Genomic DNA, 17634 nt, shown 5'->3' on the forward strand with positions numbered 1-17634 from the left:
CCATTACCATAACATAGGAAGGTGTGAATACGAGTGAAAAAATGTCATTAATACAAGAGAAGATCAAAAGTTATGAGATAATTGTTGACCATTAATGTAAGAAAAGGTCAAAAGTCATCATGATTATTAATACATGAGAAGGTCAAAAGTCATCAAAATCATAAATATTATGCATTAATACATAGAAGGCAAAAGACCATCAATGAAAAATATAAAAAAAACTCTACTACTTGTTTACATTCATCTTTTACCTCCTTGTTGATTTTGACTTGGGTGTCAGAGTGACAACAATAGAGTATCCTAGCGTCATTCTAACCATTTTCAAGTTTCTATAACTCTCCAGACACTCGAGAAGATGATGATCCCTCCCCTAGGCCTCCTCCCTTTTGCAGACTCCAACAACAATAGTCAACACCCTCACCTCGTCACCGGTGGATCTCCCTCTGACTGTCTTTGGGCGGGATCAAATTAGCGTCATCTGAGGGGAAGGCATATGATGTGAGGATGGTGAAGACCTTCACGTGTCTCTGCAAGCGTCGAGGTATCTACTTACGTAGAAGACAAAAGTCAAGTCAAAGATGGTTCAATGGGGTAAAATCCGCCCGAATCCTATCCACTAAGGCTGAGTTTGTAAAGCTACTCTGACGAGTCATGCCCACCCAAGCATCATTTGAACCAGCCACCAAGGCCCACCCAGTGGGGTAAAATCAACCTGAACGCTATTGACCAAGGTTGAGTTCATAAAGATACTCCGGCTAATACTCTTGATCGACCGCACTTGAGCATCACTTGAGTCGGACCAACCAAGCGTGATTTCACTCAAAAAGTCAAACAAGGCAAGGGTACAAGCTTTGGATCACCCGAGTGGCAAACACCAAGGACATATTTCTGATTTTTTGATCGATTATATGAGATCTTCTTGATCTTGAATCAAAGTAATCAAATTAAAGGACCCCAAACTCATGCATAATTAATATACCTCGAAACGCCTACCATCGTTAAAAGACAACAAACCATGACCATAACATAGGAAGATATGAATACCAATAAAAAAGGCCATTAATACAAGAGAAGATCAAAATGTCAAAAGTCATCAGATGATTGATCATTAATACAAGAGCGCAGATAGTAATCATATGACATATATAACGTAATGATCAGGGATCGATTTTCAATAATTAACGATTTAAAATTTATTCCATCATACACCTAATATATATGTATCTGTATTTATTTTCTTTTATATATATGAAGTCAATATTAAAAGGTCGTTAAGTAACAGATTTAACTTTTTTATTAATACAGAAAAAGGTCAAGTCATTAAAATAATAAATATCATGCAGTAAATATCATGCAAGACAAAACATCATCAATGAAGAATATAAAAAAGGTCCACATGGAAAAAAAGGATAGTTTTTTTTTTAAAGAACTCTACTACTTGTTACGTATATTCTTTTTTTACCTCTTTATTGATTTTTTTTACCTCTTTATTGATTTTAACTTGGGCATCAGAATAATGACGTTGAGATATTCCGGTACCATTCTAATACTTTCCAAGTTTCTGCGACTGTCCAGACGCTTGAAAAGAAGGTGGTCCCTCCTCTCGACCTCCTCCCTTTCACAGACTTCAACAGTAGTAACCAACACCCTCACCTTGGCACCGATGGATCTCTTAGTACTGAATGTTATAACAGCATGAAAAATGTGGTCATGACATATCCATCTCTCTAGTACTGAATGTTATACCAGCATGAAAAATGTGGCCATGACAAAGATCTATATTATATTAGATTTCACAGTCAGAGAATCAATATTACATTAGAACAATCAATCCATCAGGCAAATAGCAGTATGATTGACTTCTCATAACAATTTAAAGCAAAGAGAGAGGTACCGTATCACTACCTATTACACCTCAACAAAATTCCAATATATAGAGACCTATTACACTTCAACAAAATTCCAATATATAGAGAGAAAGAGATAAGTTAGTTAACAATGCTACACAAGCTCAGATGGAAAGACAATAAGACGTAGTCATTCACTGAGTTTTGCAGAGTAATTGTCAACATGGAGGAGAAACACTGCACTTAGATCAACCAAGTGATTAGTGCTAATTTAAGTATTTGATAAAAAAAAACAATATATAAGACAGACATAGGAACAGGCATTTTGGAGAAACATCAAGTACCGTCACTAACAGTCAACTAAACAATAAAAGTATACACTTTTATCATGTTCAGTCTCCAAGTATGTTTTAACAAATAACATAAAAGATAGTTTTAGCTGATAGAGATAATTTATATTCTCTTAAGACTCCCCTCTTGTTGAAAACTCCGCGTGTTATTCCAAGAAAAGAAAGTGAATAGCTCAGGGAAGCTCCAAATTGTGTAATTAAAACAAACTGCACATATGAATGTTAGAGGTCAAACAGATATAACTTGCTAGCATTTGGGACTCCTTAGAAATCCCAAGGAGATTTATTTGAGTATTATTTTTCTCCCAGATATATTAAGATTGAAGAGACACCAAAGAGAGAAAAATACTTGCTGATAAAAATAATATGAATAAGAATTGACAACACCTAGCTTATTCAAGTTGAAAATTTAATGCCACGAAGAATTCAGTGAAAAATACTTATACAATTATCAAAAATGATATTCTGCAGTTCAGCAGAAGATTATGGTTGTTTATAACATAATGAGAAAATTGTGAAACTGCTTGCCTCCCAACTACAATTGTAAAAGACAAATGAAAAGAAAGCATCCACCCCCCTATTAAAACAATGCAGCGCCACCATGACACCATTTGGACAAAGAAAACACAACCAAACTAAGGAAAGGAGTAGACATTTGTTTTTCCCCGAAAGTAACTTTCTCATTTTAGTAGTAAAACAATGTTCTAAGGTAAGAACTACAAGTATTTTGGTACTCTGTGAGAAGTTGACAGCAACATAAGATAACAAGAATAAGGTTCTAAAAAGCATATCCAAATTGATTGAGGTCAACCCACAGTATAGTGCATATGCTAACTGCAGGAGCATAAATCTATTTATTCAATGAACAGCATTTGTTCTTTCTCAATGACTTTCTTATTGTAGGTCTCAAACAAAGATTTAAGGTTAGAACTAAAAATATGTTGATGAACAATGTGGTACTTATAGCAACATATGATAACAAGAATAAGGTTTTATTCCAGGCTACATGAAGTAACAATTGCATGGTCCGTATGAGGTATTCAAGAGCATGTTCTGGGCCACATGCCAATGCATTATAAAAGATATTAAAAGTGTTTATTGATAAAACTGCTTAAATATGAAAAGTATGCTAATCAATCTATCTAAAAAAAAAACGACTCCATATAAAAATATATATTACCCATACAATGTAAAACGCTAATCCATAATGATATGTATTAATCAACAATGGAAAATATATCATGTAGTTAAAATGTTTATAACTGAACGCATGCAAAACTAATATTTAAATTAAGAATCACAAGCTACCATATAAACAGAAACAATTCACACCGTATGTATTTTACACTCACAACCAATCCTCTAAGGAGATGACAAAAAAACATAAAAGCTCTTATTATCTAAGAAGGTATTAGGGCAAATGATAATTGAACCTTTTGTTTGATTGGGTTCAATCTAAACTGGTTCAGCTATACAACCACAAAGACCATATGAGTAGCTATATAAGTCATCTGATCTCACATATTGAAGTCAAAATGTAATAACCACATAGTCCACCATTTTTTTAAAGCATGAACAGGAAGACCATGCTTGACATAAAAGGTGCATGAAAACACAAAAAAGGACGTCCAAAAGGAAGTATAATAGGAAAGAAAAACAGTCTGAAGGATACCACCTAAATACAAATTGTAATCAGTTAAACTTCCATTTCATTATACCGAAAATTGAAAGCGTGCAGAAATTTATGGCACTCTCGTGCTATTCATCCTTCGACAGTTCAAAATTTCAAAATGCAAGCAGATCCTATACGAATTTGATTGGTTTGTCGATGTTATTACAACAAATGTTTCAGAAATTCCGTTCATTTACCTTACATGTTAAGGTCTCAAACTGGCAAAAAAAATAGCACAAGTACCATCAATATATCAGACTCCAATAACTAAGGACGACAGGGAGGAAGAAACCGAACCCTAGATGGGGACGTATCTCTTTAAAGCCTGCTTTCCGGCGACAGCAGCTCCAACCATTAGCCCTCCGATGGCGCCAGCTATAGCCGCCGAGCGGGGGCCATTCGCGGCCTTGAATAGGGCCCCCGTACCAAGCCCAGCGACGACGCTGTTCACCCAATCGTCGGTGTCCCTCACCGCCACCATCCCGCTCTCCAGCCCGGCGTACATGAGGCCGATGACACCGACGCGGTTGCCGATCCGGCGGCCATCCTGGCCACAGGAGTTCAGGATGCGGTTGATCCGGATCTTAGTGGTGTCTCCGGGCTCGGAGGAGAGGAAGGCGTGGCGGAGGCCGACGGAGGCGCCGGCAGTAGAGCCAGCGAGGTATCCGATGCCCGTGTAGTAGGTGAGGTTTTCGCCCCAGGATCGGCGCTGCGTGCGGGACTCTTCCTCAAAAAGAAACTCCGGCGAGGTAGGGAGGTCGTATAGGGTGCGGTATGGGATCTGCAGGTCCTGGTAGGGATTATAAAGACGCCGCCCGCTGGATTCTCGGCTCCGATCCGCATCGTTCCCGCCGAAGGCACTCGGATCGGCCATCAGAACTCTTGGTATTCCTAGGGTTCCGGCGAATCTGGAAGCGGAGGAGAGGCTTCACGAGAATCGGCCGCCGCTTGTAAAAGGGCGTCTGGTCATACGAGCCGGGCTTCTTATACAGAAAGCGAGCCGAATCGGCTACGGTTTTACGTTTTAGTCCTCAAAATATCATTCCGTTTACCGGTTCTTCCTCTCACAACAAGAGGAAAAAACAAGAGATTTGACTCTAAATTAAATAAATGGAAATAAGATGGTTTTTTGTTCTTTAAAAAATTGTAGTAACTAAACTTAGAAGAAAAAACAGAGTGCATTATTATATATTTTTATTTTATATAATCAATTTTAAAAATAACCGCCTAAATTAATTGTATATTAGAATAATTTTTGAAATGGAAATAATAAAAATTTGTATTTAAAAATTATTAAATATTGTTGTGATTAATGGTCTGCTACACTTAGCACTATATATATGGGCAAGCACAAGCACTCGGGGTGAAGTGCCGCCGAGCTGTGGAGGCAGCGGATTCCAGAGCGATAGGGCGAAATCTCTCCTCAGGTAAGAATAAATACTCACCTGTGATAGTCAATCTGCTTTTGTTTATCCTTTAGGTCGAAGTTTGTAGGGTTTTGCCCTCGGATCCTGATGGAAAAATTGGTTCTTGGGGCGTTTTGTTGGAAGAGCCCTTTAGGTTTTGATAGGCGGGCGCAGTGCTCTTTATGCTCACTGTTGGATCCCTTGTTCATATGACCTGTAATTTTGATCCCGTTTGGCGGAAAGGTGGCAATTTTAGGCTTTTTTTATATAAGCTACATTCCGATGGAGTATTTGGCGTGCATTGACATTGTAGAGGTGTTTCCCCTTTCCCAATCTTCCTCCAGTTATGCGAGAAGATATGCAGTATGAGATGTCTCTTTTGTGCAATTGAGTATTATTATGATTTTATTTTAAACTAAATTTCAGAATGGTGTTTTCTTTCAGCAAAGAATGGAAGAAATGAATTCTGCAATGGATGCTCTTTATGAACAAGAGGCCAGAGCAAGGAATTCTAAACAGCCAGAGAAATGCAGGAGCTAGAGTACCAGCTTGCTCGTGCTTCATCGGGGGAAATTACCATAACACGAGCAGGTAAAGAATATAACAAAAATCTTCAAACTTCTCTTAGTTTCATATTTCTCTGTAATTAACTCATAATCAGTGTTCTAATCTTCATTGAAATTAGTGTTTACTTTTTTGTTCATGTTTCTCATTATTTGGCTAATGAAAATCTTTCAAGAAAGAAGCTAAAAGCCACCCAAAATAGAATGGTTATATGAAATATGGAAGCTATTTGTATGATCCACTAATTTTCAACTCAACATCGACATTAACTTGGGTCTTAGTCCAAAGGACTTTGGTTCAGAAACTCTGATATCGTAAACTAATTACTTTTTGTTGCCATCTCATGAAAGCGACCTATTCTTGGTATGGTTTATAGTCTACAACCAAACTAACTTAACAATAAGGTAACTGTTAGTAGTTACCGATTTTATAGTCAGATTAATGTGTGTTGAGATTTATAATAAAGCCAAACCGCTGGAAAATATCTATGAAGTGGGCCCATTGAAAACGAATGGATCAATCTTTATTAGATTTGGTGATTACACGGCTAATCTTTCTTATTTAATGTTTCAATTAATGATACAACTTCTTTGGAATCTTACCATAGTGAGTCAGATTCTTCAAGTGTATCATCTAATCATATTAACAATACAACTTCAAAAGTCTTCCGTACTGAGTCTGATCCTTCAAGTTTATTATCTAATCATGTTAACAATACAACTCCTTTGGAATCTTCCAGTACTGAGTGAGTTTGATTCTTCAAGTGTATCATCTAATCAGGTTAAGATACAACTTCCTCAGAATCTTTCAGCAGTGAGTTTGATTTTTCAAGTGAATCATCTGATCATGTTAGCAATACAACTTCTTCAGAATCTTCCAGTATTGAGTTTGATTATTCAAGTGTATCATTTGATCAAGTTAACAATACAACTTTTTTGGAATCTTCCAGTTGATTTGGATTCTTCAAATGAATCATCTGATCACGTTAATGATACAACTTCTCCAGAAGCTTCCAATGTTGAGTCTGGTTCTTCAAGCGTATCATCTGATCAGGTTAATGATACAACTTTTTTTTTCAGAATCTTCCAATACTGAGTCTAATTCTTCAAATGTATCATCTGATCAGGTTACCGATACAACTTCTTCAGAATCTTCCGGTACTGAGTTTAATTCTTTAAGTGTATCATCCGATTAGGTACTGTGGATTATAGTTTTTGTTTAATTGGATGTTGATTTGTGTATTCAAAACTGAAACATTCTTGCAATTGGCAATCCACAAGATTCAATGGTAGATTCAACTGAAAATGATATTGATGAAGAACATATGACTATGAGGTCTGTGTTTCCTAAATACCAATTTATTTTCAATAAGTCAGTACAATTTTGAATAGGCTATGAAGGCAGAGTTGAACTCTATCAAAGTTCCTGTTACCATTCCCTCTTCAATAAATAATTTAAGTAAATTAATCATACTTGTTACTTGAATGTATGCTCTTTCATTGTCAAAACTAACAATTTCCTTCTGCAACTTTAGGAGTTGCAACATTTGTATGAAGCTATGGGTACCGAAAGTGAAAGATTATCAGATGAACTGATCTCTTCCTTGCCAACCTCTACATACAAAACCTGGCTATTTTATTTTTGGGACAAAAATCAAGAGTATGCATCCTACTCTGTTTGCTTACACGGCACAAAGTTGTCCAATAACTTTGAAAAGTACAATATAATGCTTCTATAAAATTCTATAAGAACATATACTTGTAGGTAAAATAGCAACAAAATTGAACATGTTGGTTCTTATATACGGTATGATGGAATTTGCAACCTATTTTGTAAAAACTCAAAAAATTATAGGAGAGAATGAAGACAGATAGATGAAAAGAGAGAAAATGGAAAGATTAGTTGAATTAATACTTCCTCTGCATACACAATCTAATTAATTGATGTCTGTCCTGTGTTTAATTGCTGCCTACCATAGCTAGCCATAGCCCACGGTCAATTTACAACTTTCATTACGAATGTTCATTATGCACACACTATACAATTTTTGACCTGTCCGATATATTTAAATAAAATTTTGATAGAAATACAAATCAATAAACATTCTGAAGTTTTAGTTTGATGAAAGTCAATGATAAGAGGTGAAAACAAGGCAAGTATTTTGTGTATGTCAAAATCTCCAAAGTTTAGATATCAATTTCTTTCTTATGATGGTACTTGTTGCACACAAATGTGTGATCTGTTGCCCGCCTTCCAAGACACGAGATCAGTTGATGAAGTTATCATGCCAGCATAAGTACCATAAACAATGTGTTGCTAAATGATTAACAATGAACAATGTAACACTCTTTATCATTCTGTCTCTTATTTCGACATTACCCTTTTAGATCTATTTTGGAGTTTTTCATAATGCAATAACTGAGATTTTCTAATAAGCATGATCAGATGGTTGATCGTCCTAAACCCAACATGAAACTTTGCCATTATGTCATTCTGTAGTATCAGTGGTTGATTCCTTATCTCTTGTTTGGAACTCTGTGCTTGTAGATTTTATCCAACTATAAAGAGATCGAATAACTTGTTGTTTTATGCTTAGCCTTTGTCTCACTTGTATGTTAATATTATTACAATTCTCTTTGAAACTTATCTGCACTGTTCCAGATTCACTGAACAAATGCAGTGTAGCTCTTTCCTAAAGTTCTTCTACCACTTCTAAATGTTGCAAACTCATAATTAACGTTCCTTCAAACTCACTTATGGACTCTCCCGTTCGGTTGCTTCTGTTACATCTTTACTTTTTTTTCCATGGTCTCGTTTGGTTCTAAATAGGAGAAGATGTTGAAAGCCTCAAGCCAACTACTTATGGCCTGAAAGTTTATTCCTTTTGTGTCACTTTAAGCTATGCGACCTACTACCTCAACAAGTTTGTCACTCCTCGTTACTGTAAATCTCTTTGGGAATGATTCTGATCTAGTTCATAGTCTATTAGAACTAGAAGGCTCTCCATCAGGATCCTCATGAACAGAGAATGATTACAATCGGTTTGATAATAATCAAGTGACATCAAACCAAAAATCTCTTTCATTTACTCCCTTCTTGTGAAAGTTAATATGGTTATGGTCAATTTCTCCTTGACTGGATGGGCATCTTTAACCACATTGATTCAACCATTTGAGCCAGGTTGTTTGGCCGGAAGGTGGCAACAAATTCTGAAAATCTACCTCGACAAGGGGATTCATGATTTTGCGCCTTCACCTCACCTACTCTAGTGAAATGGTTCCCTCTTCTTTCATTGTTGAAGCTAAATCTAGAAGGTCCCTGACAACCTGCAGAAGGAAAACAAACCATAGAGCTTTATCAGGCCTTGCTTCTTCCCTACTCATGTTGGTGCTAGCCAAATCATTCTTGTCCTCTTTGACCCCACAAAACACCAGTCCCACTCCAACTCATTCAAACCCCTCCTCCTTTAAGCTTCACGCGCCCACGGTCAATCTCTCGCGAGCCATTACCACTGTCCATTTCAGTTCACAAGCACTTACATGCAATGGATGGCAATGGAACCAGTGCTCACCTCGGTGTCAATCACACCAGACAAGTTCCATCCCAGGCTTGGCAGCCCATCCCTATCACCCTCAATTGGGGTTTTCATAATGCTTCGCGTTATTGGATCAGTAAATTCTTTTCTCAAAGAAGCCTTTGCTGATTGGTTGGTTGCCTGCTCCTCTTCAGAAAGCTGATGTTGCCATATCCTTCTGTGCTGGCTTCTCTCGCGAAAATTGAAGCCTGTAAAGTTTCACCTTCCCCTTCCATTGTGTGTGGTTATTGGTAGGCTTTTCGATACGGTATAGGACGAGGAAGATGCTCGTCTCATTGGTTAGCTGCTGGACAACCAAACAACTTTTATATTCATCAACTTGTAAAATTGTGAAGTGGTCTTCTTTCTTTCTGTAGTATCACATTCATGAAGTGAAAGGCAAACCATCAATGGTTATCTCTTGGGCATTTTCGATATCCAATGTAGTCGACGGCATGGTTTAGCGATGCTATCTTGATACATCACTTGCCCTGTTGTAGCGAGATGAGCAACACATCTGATCATGTGTAGTTTTAATTAGAAACTTCATATTAGATGGACAATGATTAACTATATTATAAGTGTAGAATAAACTAATTATCGAGTTCAAAGGATAGTTGAGCCTAGAACAGAGTGTTAAAAAATCTTCAAACCCTATTGATGCATTCAAAATCTATATTGAGGCTTCTTCTACTACTAATACGACTAGGCCCTCTGCCAGATTGAAAGCGCATGATACAGTCTACATTACATAAGATTAACACATGTCAGAGGGTGCTAAAGTCGTTCAGTAAAACCTTCCGATGCTGAAGTCACCAAGAGTCCTCAAACAACTAAGTCCTCTGAGTTTATGGGGCGAGCAAAGTGTTCTGGCTACCGAACATCTTACTTGTTGGCGGCTAGTTAGGTTTGCTAGCTTGATTAGCTTTGAATATAATCCCGTTTGACTATGTCATTAGTAGCAGGAAAACCTTTTAAATGAGGCAGAAGAACTGAAGAAGAGGTGTTCCAAGCTGATTGACTTGGTCAGAGCCCTCTGATAGCATCGACATCGACATCGACATCGACAATGGAGAAGAAGGAAGAAGGAAGAAGGAAGAAGGAAGAAATTTGCGAGCGTGTCAAATGTGTTGGGGAAAATGCAGCAGTAGAGTCGTTTGATCTGTCGACAGTCTTCCATCCGCGTGGAACACTTTGACTCTTTACCACTTAACCGACCACTCGATCCGCCTATATAAGTCAACTTCCTGCGGCTCCGACGAGTGCAGGGACAGGAACAGGGACAGGGAGGGAGAACATGTGCGGCCATCGCCGGAGTGCTCACGGATTCCTTACAGTACCGTTGGCTGCCGGCGAGGTCGTCAAGCCGGCGAATTGGGTAGCTTTGGCAGTCGGAGAGGCCAAGGCGATTGTGAGCTTGGCATGGCCTATGGTCTTCACTGGCCTGCTTCTTTACTCCCGCTCCATGATCTCGATGCTCTTCCTTGGCCGCCTCGGGGACCTCTCGCTCGCCGGCGGTGCGCTCGCCATTGGGTTTGCTAATATCACTGGGTACTCGGTTCTCGCCGGCCTAGCGGCCGGCATGGAGCCGCTCTGCGGGCAGGCGTTCGGCGCAGGCCAGATTGGCCTCGTCAGACTCGCCCTTCACCGGACTGTCCTCCTCCTCCTCTGCGCCGCCGCTCCCATCTCCCTTCTTTGGCTTTATATTCGCCCCATCCTCCTCCTCCTCGGTCAGGACACCGCCCTCGCCGCTGCCGCCGCGACCTACCTCCACGCCTCGCTCCCCGACCTCCTCATCCACTCTTTCCTCCACCCGCTCCGCGTCTACCTCCGCGCACAGTCCGTCACACTCCCGCTCACCGTCTGCGCCGGCCTCTCCCTCGCCCTCCACCTTCCAGTTAACTACCTCTTCGTCTCGGTCCTCGGCCTTGGACTCCCCGGCGTTGCCTACGCCTCTGTTTTCACCAATCTCAATCTCGTCGCCTTCCTCTGTTTTTACATTTATTTCTCCGGCCACCTCCGCGGCCTCCTCTGTTTCTCCGGCGAGTGTTTCCGAGGATGGAACACGCTCCTCTGCCTCGCCGTTCCCAGCTGCGCATCCGTGTGCTTGGAGTGGTGGTGGTATGAGATTATGATCATCCTCTGCGGTCTCCTCGTCGACCGCCGCGCGGCCGTCGCGTCCATGGGCGTCCTCATCCAGACCACCTCCCTCCTCTATGTCTTCCCCTCCTCCCTCAGCTTCGCCGTCTCCACGCGCGTCGCCAACGAACTCGGCGCGAACCGGCCCGACCGCGCTCGCCGCGCGGCCAAAGTCGGGCTCAACTGCGGCGCCGCCGTCGGCGTCGCCTCCCTCTGCTTCGCCGTCGCCGTGCGCCGCTCGTGGACTAGGATGTTCACCTGCGATCCGGACGTACTCGCGCTGACCAGCGCGGCGCTGCCCCTGCTCGGGCTGTGCGAACTCGGGAACTGCCCGCAGACGGCCGGGTGCGGGGTGCTGCGCGGCAGCGCGCGGCCGCGGGCCGGTGCCAACATCAACCTCGGCGCCTTCTACTGCGTGGGGATGCCGGCCGCCGTCGGGCTCGCGTTCTTCGCCGGGTTCGGCTTCGTGGGGCTCTGGCTCGGGCTCCTCGCGGCCCAGGCGACGTGCGTCGCCCTGATGCTCGCCGTCATCGGCCTCACCGATTGGGACGCGCAGGCGGAGCGGGCGCAGCAGCTCACCGGCGGCGCAATCGCCGAAAAAGGCGTCGTCGCTACAAAGGATTCGGTTGTTGAAAAAGATGAAACCATTAAATTGCTTATAAAGATTGAGCAACAGCAAATTGTAACATTTTAACCCAAAAAAAAAAACAAAAATTATAACACGAAGATCTACTGAATTCAAAAACAATAATATATTTTTTTCTACTGAATTCAAAAACAATATTTTTTTTTTCTTTCACGATTAAGCTTCTCAGTAATTTTTTATATAATTAATAACAATAATACAAACTAACCATTTCGCATTTCTTATTCAGAAAGTTATCAAACTATTGTTTACACGAGCAGAAGTCTAATTAATTTCTAATAAATTTGTAATTAGGCATGTTCATAGTGTTCACTGGATTGTTAGTCCAGTTTCCAGTTTAACAAATACAATGAAATTCTTAACTGGATAGGAAATACAAAGAAACTAAAAGACCAATTCTTCATTCATATTCAGGAAAATAGAATCATCATATTATCTGTCGATAAGTTGCGATACAACTACTGCATAGACATAGGCTTCAGATTCAAAATGCTAAAGCTCTAATTTCCATTTTAGAGTCGTCGATACATCTATATGACAATTCGTCTCACCTGATGGTGATGTATCGATTAGTGCCGTGCTTGGCCCAGTGTTCCCTGAGGTCCACTGGCAGGGATAGGTCATGGCCTTCTGCTGCAAGCCGGCTGAGAAGCCTCCTGAACACATTGCCGCTCATCTTTCGCCCTCCCATACGGGCGTGGCGCTTGTTGGGCATCACCGGCAGGGGGTACATCGAAAGAGTAGTTGTGCAACACGAAGACTGCCACCCCCCATTACCCCATTTGTAGCATTGCCGGTATTTTCCAGTGCATGAACAGACGGGTGCTGGCATCATTGAGTCATCGAATGTGACCTGGTTCAGACCGAGGTCTCGACTCTCCCAGTCATCATGCTTATGCAATAAAATCCGCTTAGCCGTATTGTCTCCTCCAACCTCGACCTTCCAGTCATTGGACGTCTTTGCGATAGTGACCTGTTTGTTAACTCCACTAGTTTTACTCTTCCTGGGTGTCTTGAACTTCTTCAATTGGGAGGGTCCGGCTTTAGCTGCTCGCCTTGCCTTGTTGAAATTCCAGGCTTTCAGATCTGCATTTGAAGCAGTTGGCATGGGCAATACCTCTCTAGGAGCCTCGGTTTTAGGGTTGTAGAGAGCATCTGGCATGTGCTGTGACAAAGGTTGGACATATTGAATATGGTGGCGATGTTGCTGGTACATATGTTTATTACCGCATCCAAGTCCGCAATCACCGCTAATACCATTATCCGGTGTATATTCAAGGGCAGCAATAGCATTGTCACGTTCCGCAATGGCACTGTCCCGCTCAGCAATTGCAGCATCACGCTGGAGGTATGCCATGTCTCGCTCAGCCAAAGCAGTTTTTCTCTCAGAAATGGCAAGATCTCGTTCTCGTAGCACTTTGTCTCGTTCAGCCATGATGAGTTTTATGGTTTGGTTATCCTTCTGGGGATGTTGAGGCACCATCCACTGTGAAATAGCAAAAGAATCAGAAATCATGTAGATATAGTAAAATATTCAATGAACTGCCTCATTTAAGTGCATATCATGCTCATCTAAGAAAATGTATGATAAATACGATAAGATGAAAAATGAATTGTGACTGCATCCACCTCCTTTAGAATCAAATATGATACCATAAGATGTGAAAAATCAGTACCATTCTCCAAATCAAATATGTATCAACTTCACTGACATCATCTCTATTGGTCACTGTCAACCATCTTCTCCTATGAACCTTACTGTTCTTGTTATTTGCACACGACACTCTTACTTTCTTAAATTCTCCTTAACCCATGGTTGTGAGCCGGTTCACTTGCCCTGGTTATGATAATGGCTCAGTATCGTTATTAACCCATCATCAACTCTGTGTATAAGTAGGTTAGTGTTGTCCTCCCATCAGAACATCTTGCTAGTTCGCAAGAACAAATTCTTGCTTGTAGCAAGTGTCGCCTTATAGTACTAAAATGGGAACTGCATATAACTTTGAACTCAGCTTCTTCTAGAAGTTGTAGCAAAAATTATTTGCAAGTGAACCAGATCAACGAGGGAACTGAAGGGTGCAAGGCAGTTATGGGTGGGTTTACATTTGTCTACATGAGATTGTACTAGTTAGATCAATGATTGAAACCACCATGGGATTGAGATTTCAAAATATTGTCAATGACTATTTGAAAACTGAATATATCTGGAACACAAATGAGAATCATCCTGCCAGCATGTATCGAACACATGACAGAGACACAACAGGCAAACCAAACTATTGTGCTTTGTAATGTCATAATACATCTAGCAAAAACAGGTATTCTCAGACCAAAAGTCCTTCGACCATGATGTTAGATGAAAGTAAATGAAAATAGGACATTCCAGTGTTCCACAATGTAGTTTAGTAAAATGTTACACAAGTGGGCTTCCGAACAGAGTTAGAAATGTGTATCCCTAGGTGTGTCCCGTACCTGTGCATGAGCAGGCTTGTACCGTCCATTCTCTCTTTGCCCACCATCATCCATTATCAAAATTAAATCACAAGTGGAAAGCTCCTATATCTGCTTGAAATAAATGCATTATTTGTAAGCAGGAAGCTATAACAAGATTGCTTAATTTGTAACTAAAATTAAAGTCTTAAATTAAATGCACGGGGTGTAACATGATCATTTCTAGTACACTTTACCATACCACTTCAACACATAAAGATATACAACTGCAACTGTGGAAAGAATTCAAGACAATAAATAAACAGGATAGGAAGAGGGTAAGGCCCAAAATTTAATCAAGGTCTCTTCAACCTGACAGAACTCTAACTCCACCGCCAGCAACACTAATCTTAGCTAAACTTACATTCATGGTGGTCATGTAGCAGGTCAAGTATCAAGGTAGAAAAGGAAATGAGAGACTGGTGGGTGAATGCATAGAAAGGGTTAGGCTAACATCCTCCTTGCCACTATTTTAATGCAACCAAAATTAACTCTTAACGCACCCAAAGTCAGACAAGTCGAAGTACTTTCTGATATAATATATGCCAACAAACAAATGCAAATAGAAAAGGGTACAGAGAGCATCAGGATATTTATTTCATACCATTTGCTCAATAAATTGTGCTAGTATTACTTCATAAACACAGGAAAGATATTGAATGTATATTTTCTAGTTATGCATGTCTGATTACAGGTGCCAACAGTGAAACAGTTGAATCGAGAAGGATAAGGGTAGTCATGAAAATGCACAATTCGAGAGTATTGCCCCAGATAGTAATTTATATGGAGAAAAATTATGCAATAATTCCCCCAGTAAGAGTGTTTACCCATTGATGGTGGTGCTTGTTTCCAAGTTGAATAGTATGTACTAGTCATTACAGGGTGGTAGGACTATCTATGACCCATATTTGATAACAAGGAAGTATCAGGGTATGTTCTATCTATCCTCCTAATGTGAACAAAACTTCTCTTCATCAATAAAACAAGAACATGCAACATTAATAAAGAACTTATATATCCTGTTTAACCACGTATACATACACCTTCAAAAATAGGTAAAGGTAAACTGTCTTGATGCTGACTAATACAAGACACCTTCAGAAAATCTTTTCTCTGATATATCATACATGTGTACATACACCAAGATGAAAATTTTGAAAGACTAGGTTAGGTCATTAGGTGGTTCCATATTATGGAATTGTTCAAGAAATTTCAGACATTGTAAAATGCTTCATAGGTCACTGCTTTACATGTTTCTCTAAAAAGCCAAGAAGTAGCCCACATTTGTAATATGAAGACGAGTTTGGACAAAAGTTCTGCAACTATAAGAAACTTATCGTGGTTAAGCATAGCAGTGGACTACGTAGAAGGGCAGAAAAAACTAACGCCTGTTTGTTTTAGAAAATTTTCTAACTTTTTTTTTGTTTCTTAGAAAATAGAATCTAAAATTTTGAAAAGATAAAATAAATAATTAGAATTGACTTTGTTGGCACATTTAAATTTAGTAGAGGTGAATGAACTTCTGATTTTCTGAAACTTAGAAATTGAAAAGAAAAAAAATTTAGTTGCCAAACAAGGCCTAAACATTATAATAACTTAAATAGTGTTCGAGGCAAAGAAAAAAAATGTACAAGAAATCTTGATTACATAGGTTTGGTTCACATAGACTTTATTTTTTTTACCTCTGCAAAGACGATCTAAGATGCTTAATCAACAAATGAATTTGACAATATAAAAACAAGGAAATCACAAGGTCAAAAGCTTCTACAATATACGGGTAAAAACATACCTGTGGCAATGCTCCAACATTACACCAAGCTCCTAATACTTAGGTACATCGCCAAAAGTATAATTCTATCAACTAATACTTGAACTAGCCAGAAATTTGCCAACTTTACTTTCAAAGTTCAACAACATTATTATATCAACTCATGGTTCGATCATCAGAAAATGAATGCCATGAGAATGAAAGTTACTTTTTTTTCCTCCCATATTAATGATTACACTCAAATACGACCACCTTTACTTTTGCAGACCAAATATTTCATGAACACTTATATTGCCAAAGATTCCCTGGTGAGTGGTGAAAGCAGCACGCAATTGAATTAGCCTAAGTTGAACTAGAGAGTCTTTTCTACTTCCCAAACCATGCAATACAAAAAATTACCTTCACTCCCTGTCCAAAACAAGCACTCCCAGTGTTCCAAACCGCACGGGAGAAAAAAAAACACGGTAAGGAAAGAATCAGAAGTAGGGTTTTAAAATACGACTACTCACAAACAGATTTTTCCTAAAAATCAAAGACGAAAAGTTTGATTAGACGATCGTAGAAGGCGCTATCGCAGCTCACGAGAGCAATGCGAGTTAACAAAAAAGCAGACAAAAGCTCACTCGAGAATGAGGTAAAGGCAGTGCAGAAAACCTAAAAGACGTATGGAAAAGAGGGGACGATAAAGATCTACAAATTCAACTTGATTTCTACCGTCTCTTACCTCCCCCGAGGAGCATCAAGCGGATGGAACTCGGAGAAATCACACCTCCTCTGCCGCTGCTCTTCCACGCCACTCCTCCACTCTCGTGCACTCTTCTCATCCGTCTCAAGTCAAGAGCTCTGACCTATGAATTCTCTATGGGTCCGTCCCTGTTCCCTATGCGTACATCTTAAACCCACCTGCAATAGACAGATGCTCTCATCTTCCCCATTATTTTAAGTATTTATGTATTTTATTTATTCAATTATTATTTATTTTATTCTAATCTTGTGTTTACTTGGATGACAACAATAAATAAATAAAACAATTAATTTCATTTCTTTTCAATATCTTATAGCATAATAATAAAATCAAATTAAATTATATAAATTCCAACAAAAATAAAAACATTGTAAGGTATCATACAAAATATGCATATTTTATAATGAATTGTTTGCTAGATGCAACAAAATTT

General features: G+C 39.7%; 3 protein-coding genes across 5 annotated transcripts; 1 reads left to right on the plus strand and 2 right to left on the minus strand.

The window, feature by feature from the left end:
* Positions 1–3980: 3980 nt before the first annotated feature.
* Positions 3981–4838, minus strand: LOC121981035 (mitochondrial import inner membrane translocase subunit TIM23-1-like). Its single transcript, XM_042533363.1, has one exon. The coding sequence runs from the start codon at positions 4741–4743 to the stop codon at positions 4168–4170; it is 576 nt and encodes a 191-aa protein (XP_042389297.1). The 5' UTR covers positions 4744–4838; the 3' UTR covers positions 3981–4167.
* Positions 4839–10647: 5809 nt separating this feature from the next.
* Positions 10648–12274, plus strand: LOC121981036 (protein DETOXIFICATION 49-like). The gene has a single exon (XM_042533364.1). The coding sequence runs from the start codon at positions 10711–10713 to the stop codon at positions 12244–12246; it is 1536 nt and encodes a 511-aa protein (XP_042389298.1). The 5' UTR covers positions 10648–10710; the 3' UTR covers positions 12247–12274.
* A 305-nt stretch (positions 12275–12579) lies between these two features.
* Positions 12580–17365, minus strand: LOC121981037 (barley B recombinant-like protein D). 3 transcript variants are annotated; one of them, XM_042533365.1, is made up of 3 exons: positions 17181–17362; positions 14671–14760; positions 12580–13684 (listed from the first exon to the last, which is right to left on the minus strand). In XM_042533365.1, the coding sequence occupies exons 2-3, from the start codon at positions 14722–14724 to the stop codon at positions 12746–12748; spliced, it is 993 nt and encodes a 330-aa protein (XP_042389299.1). In that variant the 5' UTR covers positions 14725–14760; positions 17181–17362; the 3' UTR covers positions 12580–12745. The 3 variants fall into 3 exon arrangements, with proteins under 3 accessions (XP_042389299.1, XP_042389300.1, XP_042389301.1); XM_042533366.1 differs by lacking the exon at positions 17181–17362 and adding an exon at positions 16478–17154; XM_042533367.1 differs by lacking the exon at positions 14671–14760 and having other exon boundaries at positions 17181–17365.
* Between the last annotated feature and the right edge of the window lie 269 nt (positions 17366–17634).

The sequence above is a fragment of the Zingiber officinale genome, chromosome 5A (genome assembly GCF_018446385.1).
Source record: "Zingiber officinale cultivar Zhangliang chromosome 5A, Zo_v1.1, whole genome shotgun sequence".
Classification (NCBI taxonomy): Eukaryota; Viridiplantae; Streptophyta; class Magnoliopsida; order Zingiberales; family Zingiberaceae; genus Zingiber; species Zingiber officinale.

What these genes read in the sequence shown, in the direction of transcription:
- LOC121981035 (XM_042533363.1), bottom strand. Translation starts at nt 4,743, where the DNA reads ATGGCCGATCCGAGTGCCTTCGGCGGGAACGATGCGGATCGGAGCCGA.
- LOC121981036 (XM_042533364.1), top strand. Translation starts at nt 10,711, where the DNA reads ATGTGCGGCCATCGCCGGAGTGCTCACGGATTCCTTACAGTACCGTTG.
- LOC121981037 (XM_042533365.1), bottom strand. Translation starts at nt 14,724, where the DNA reads ATGGATGATGGTGGGCAAAGAGAGAATGGACGGTACAAGCCTGCTCAT. An exon ending in ACAAGCCTGCTCATGCACAG is followed by an intron (nt 13,685 to 14,670) that starts GTACGGGACACA and finishes GCTATTTCACAG; the next exon opens with TGGATGGTGCCTCAACATCC.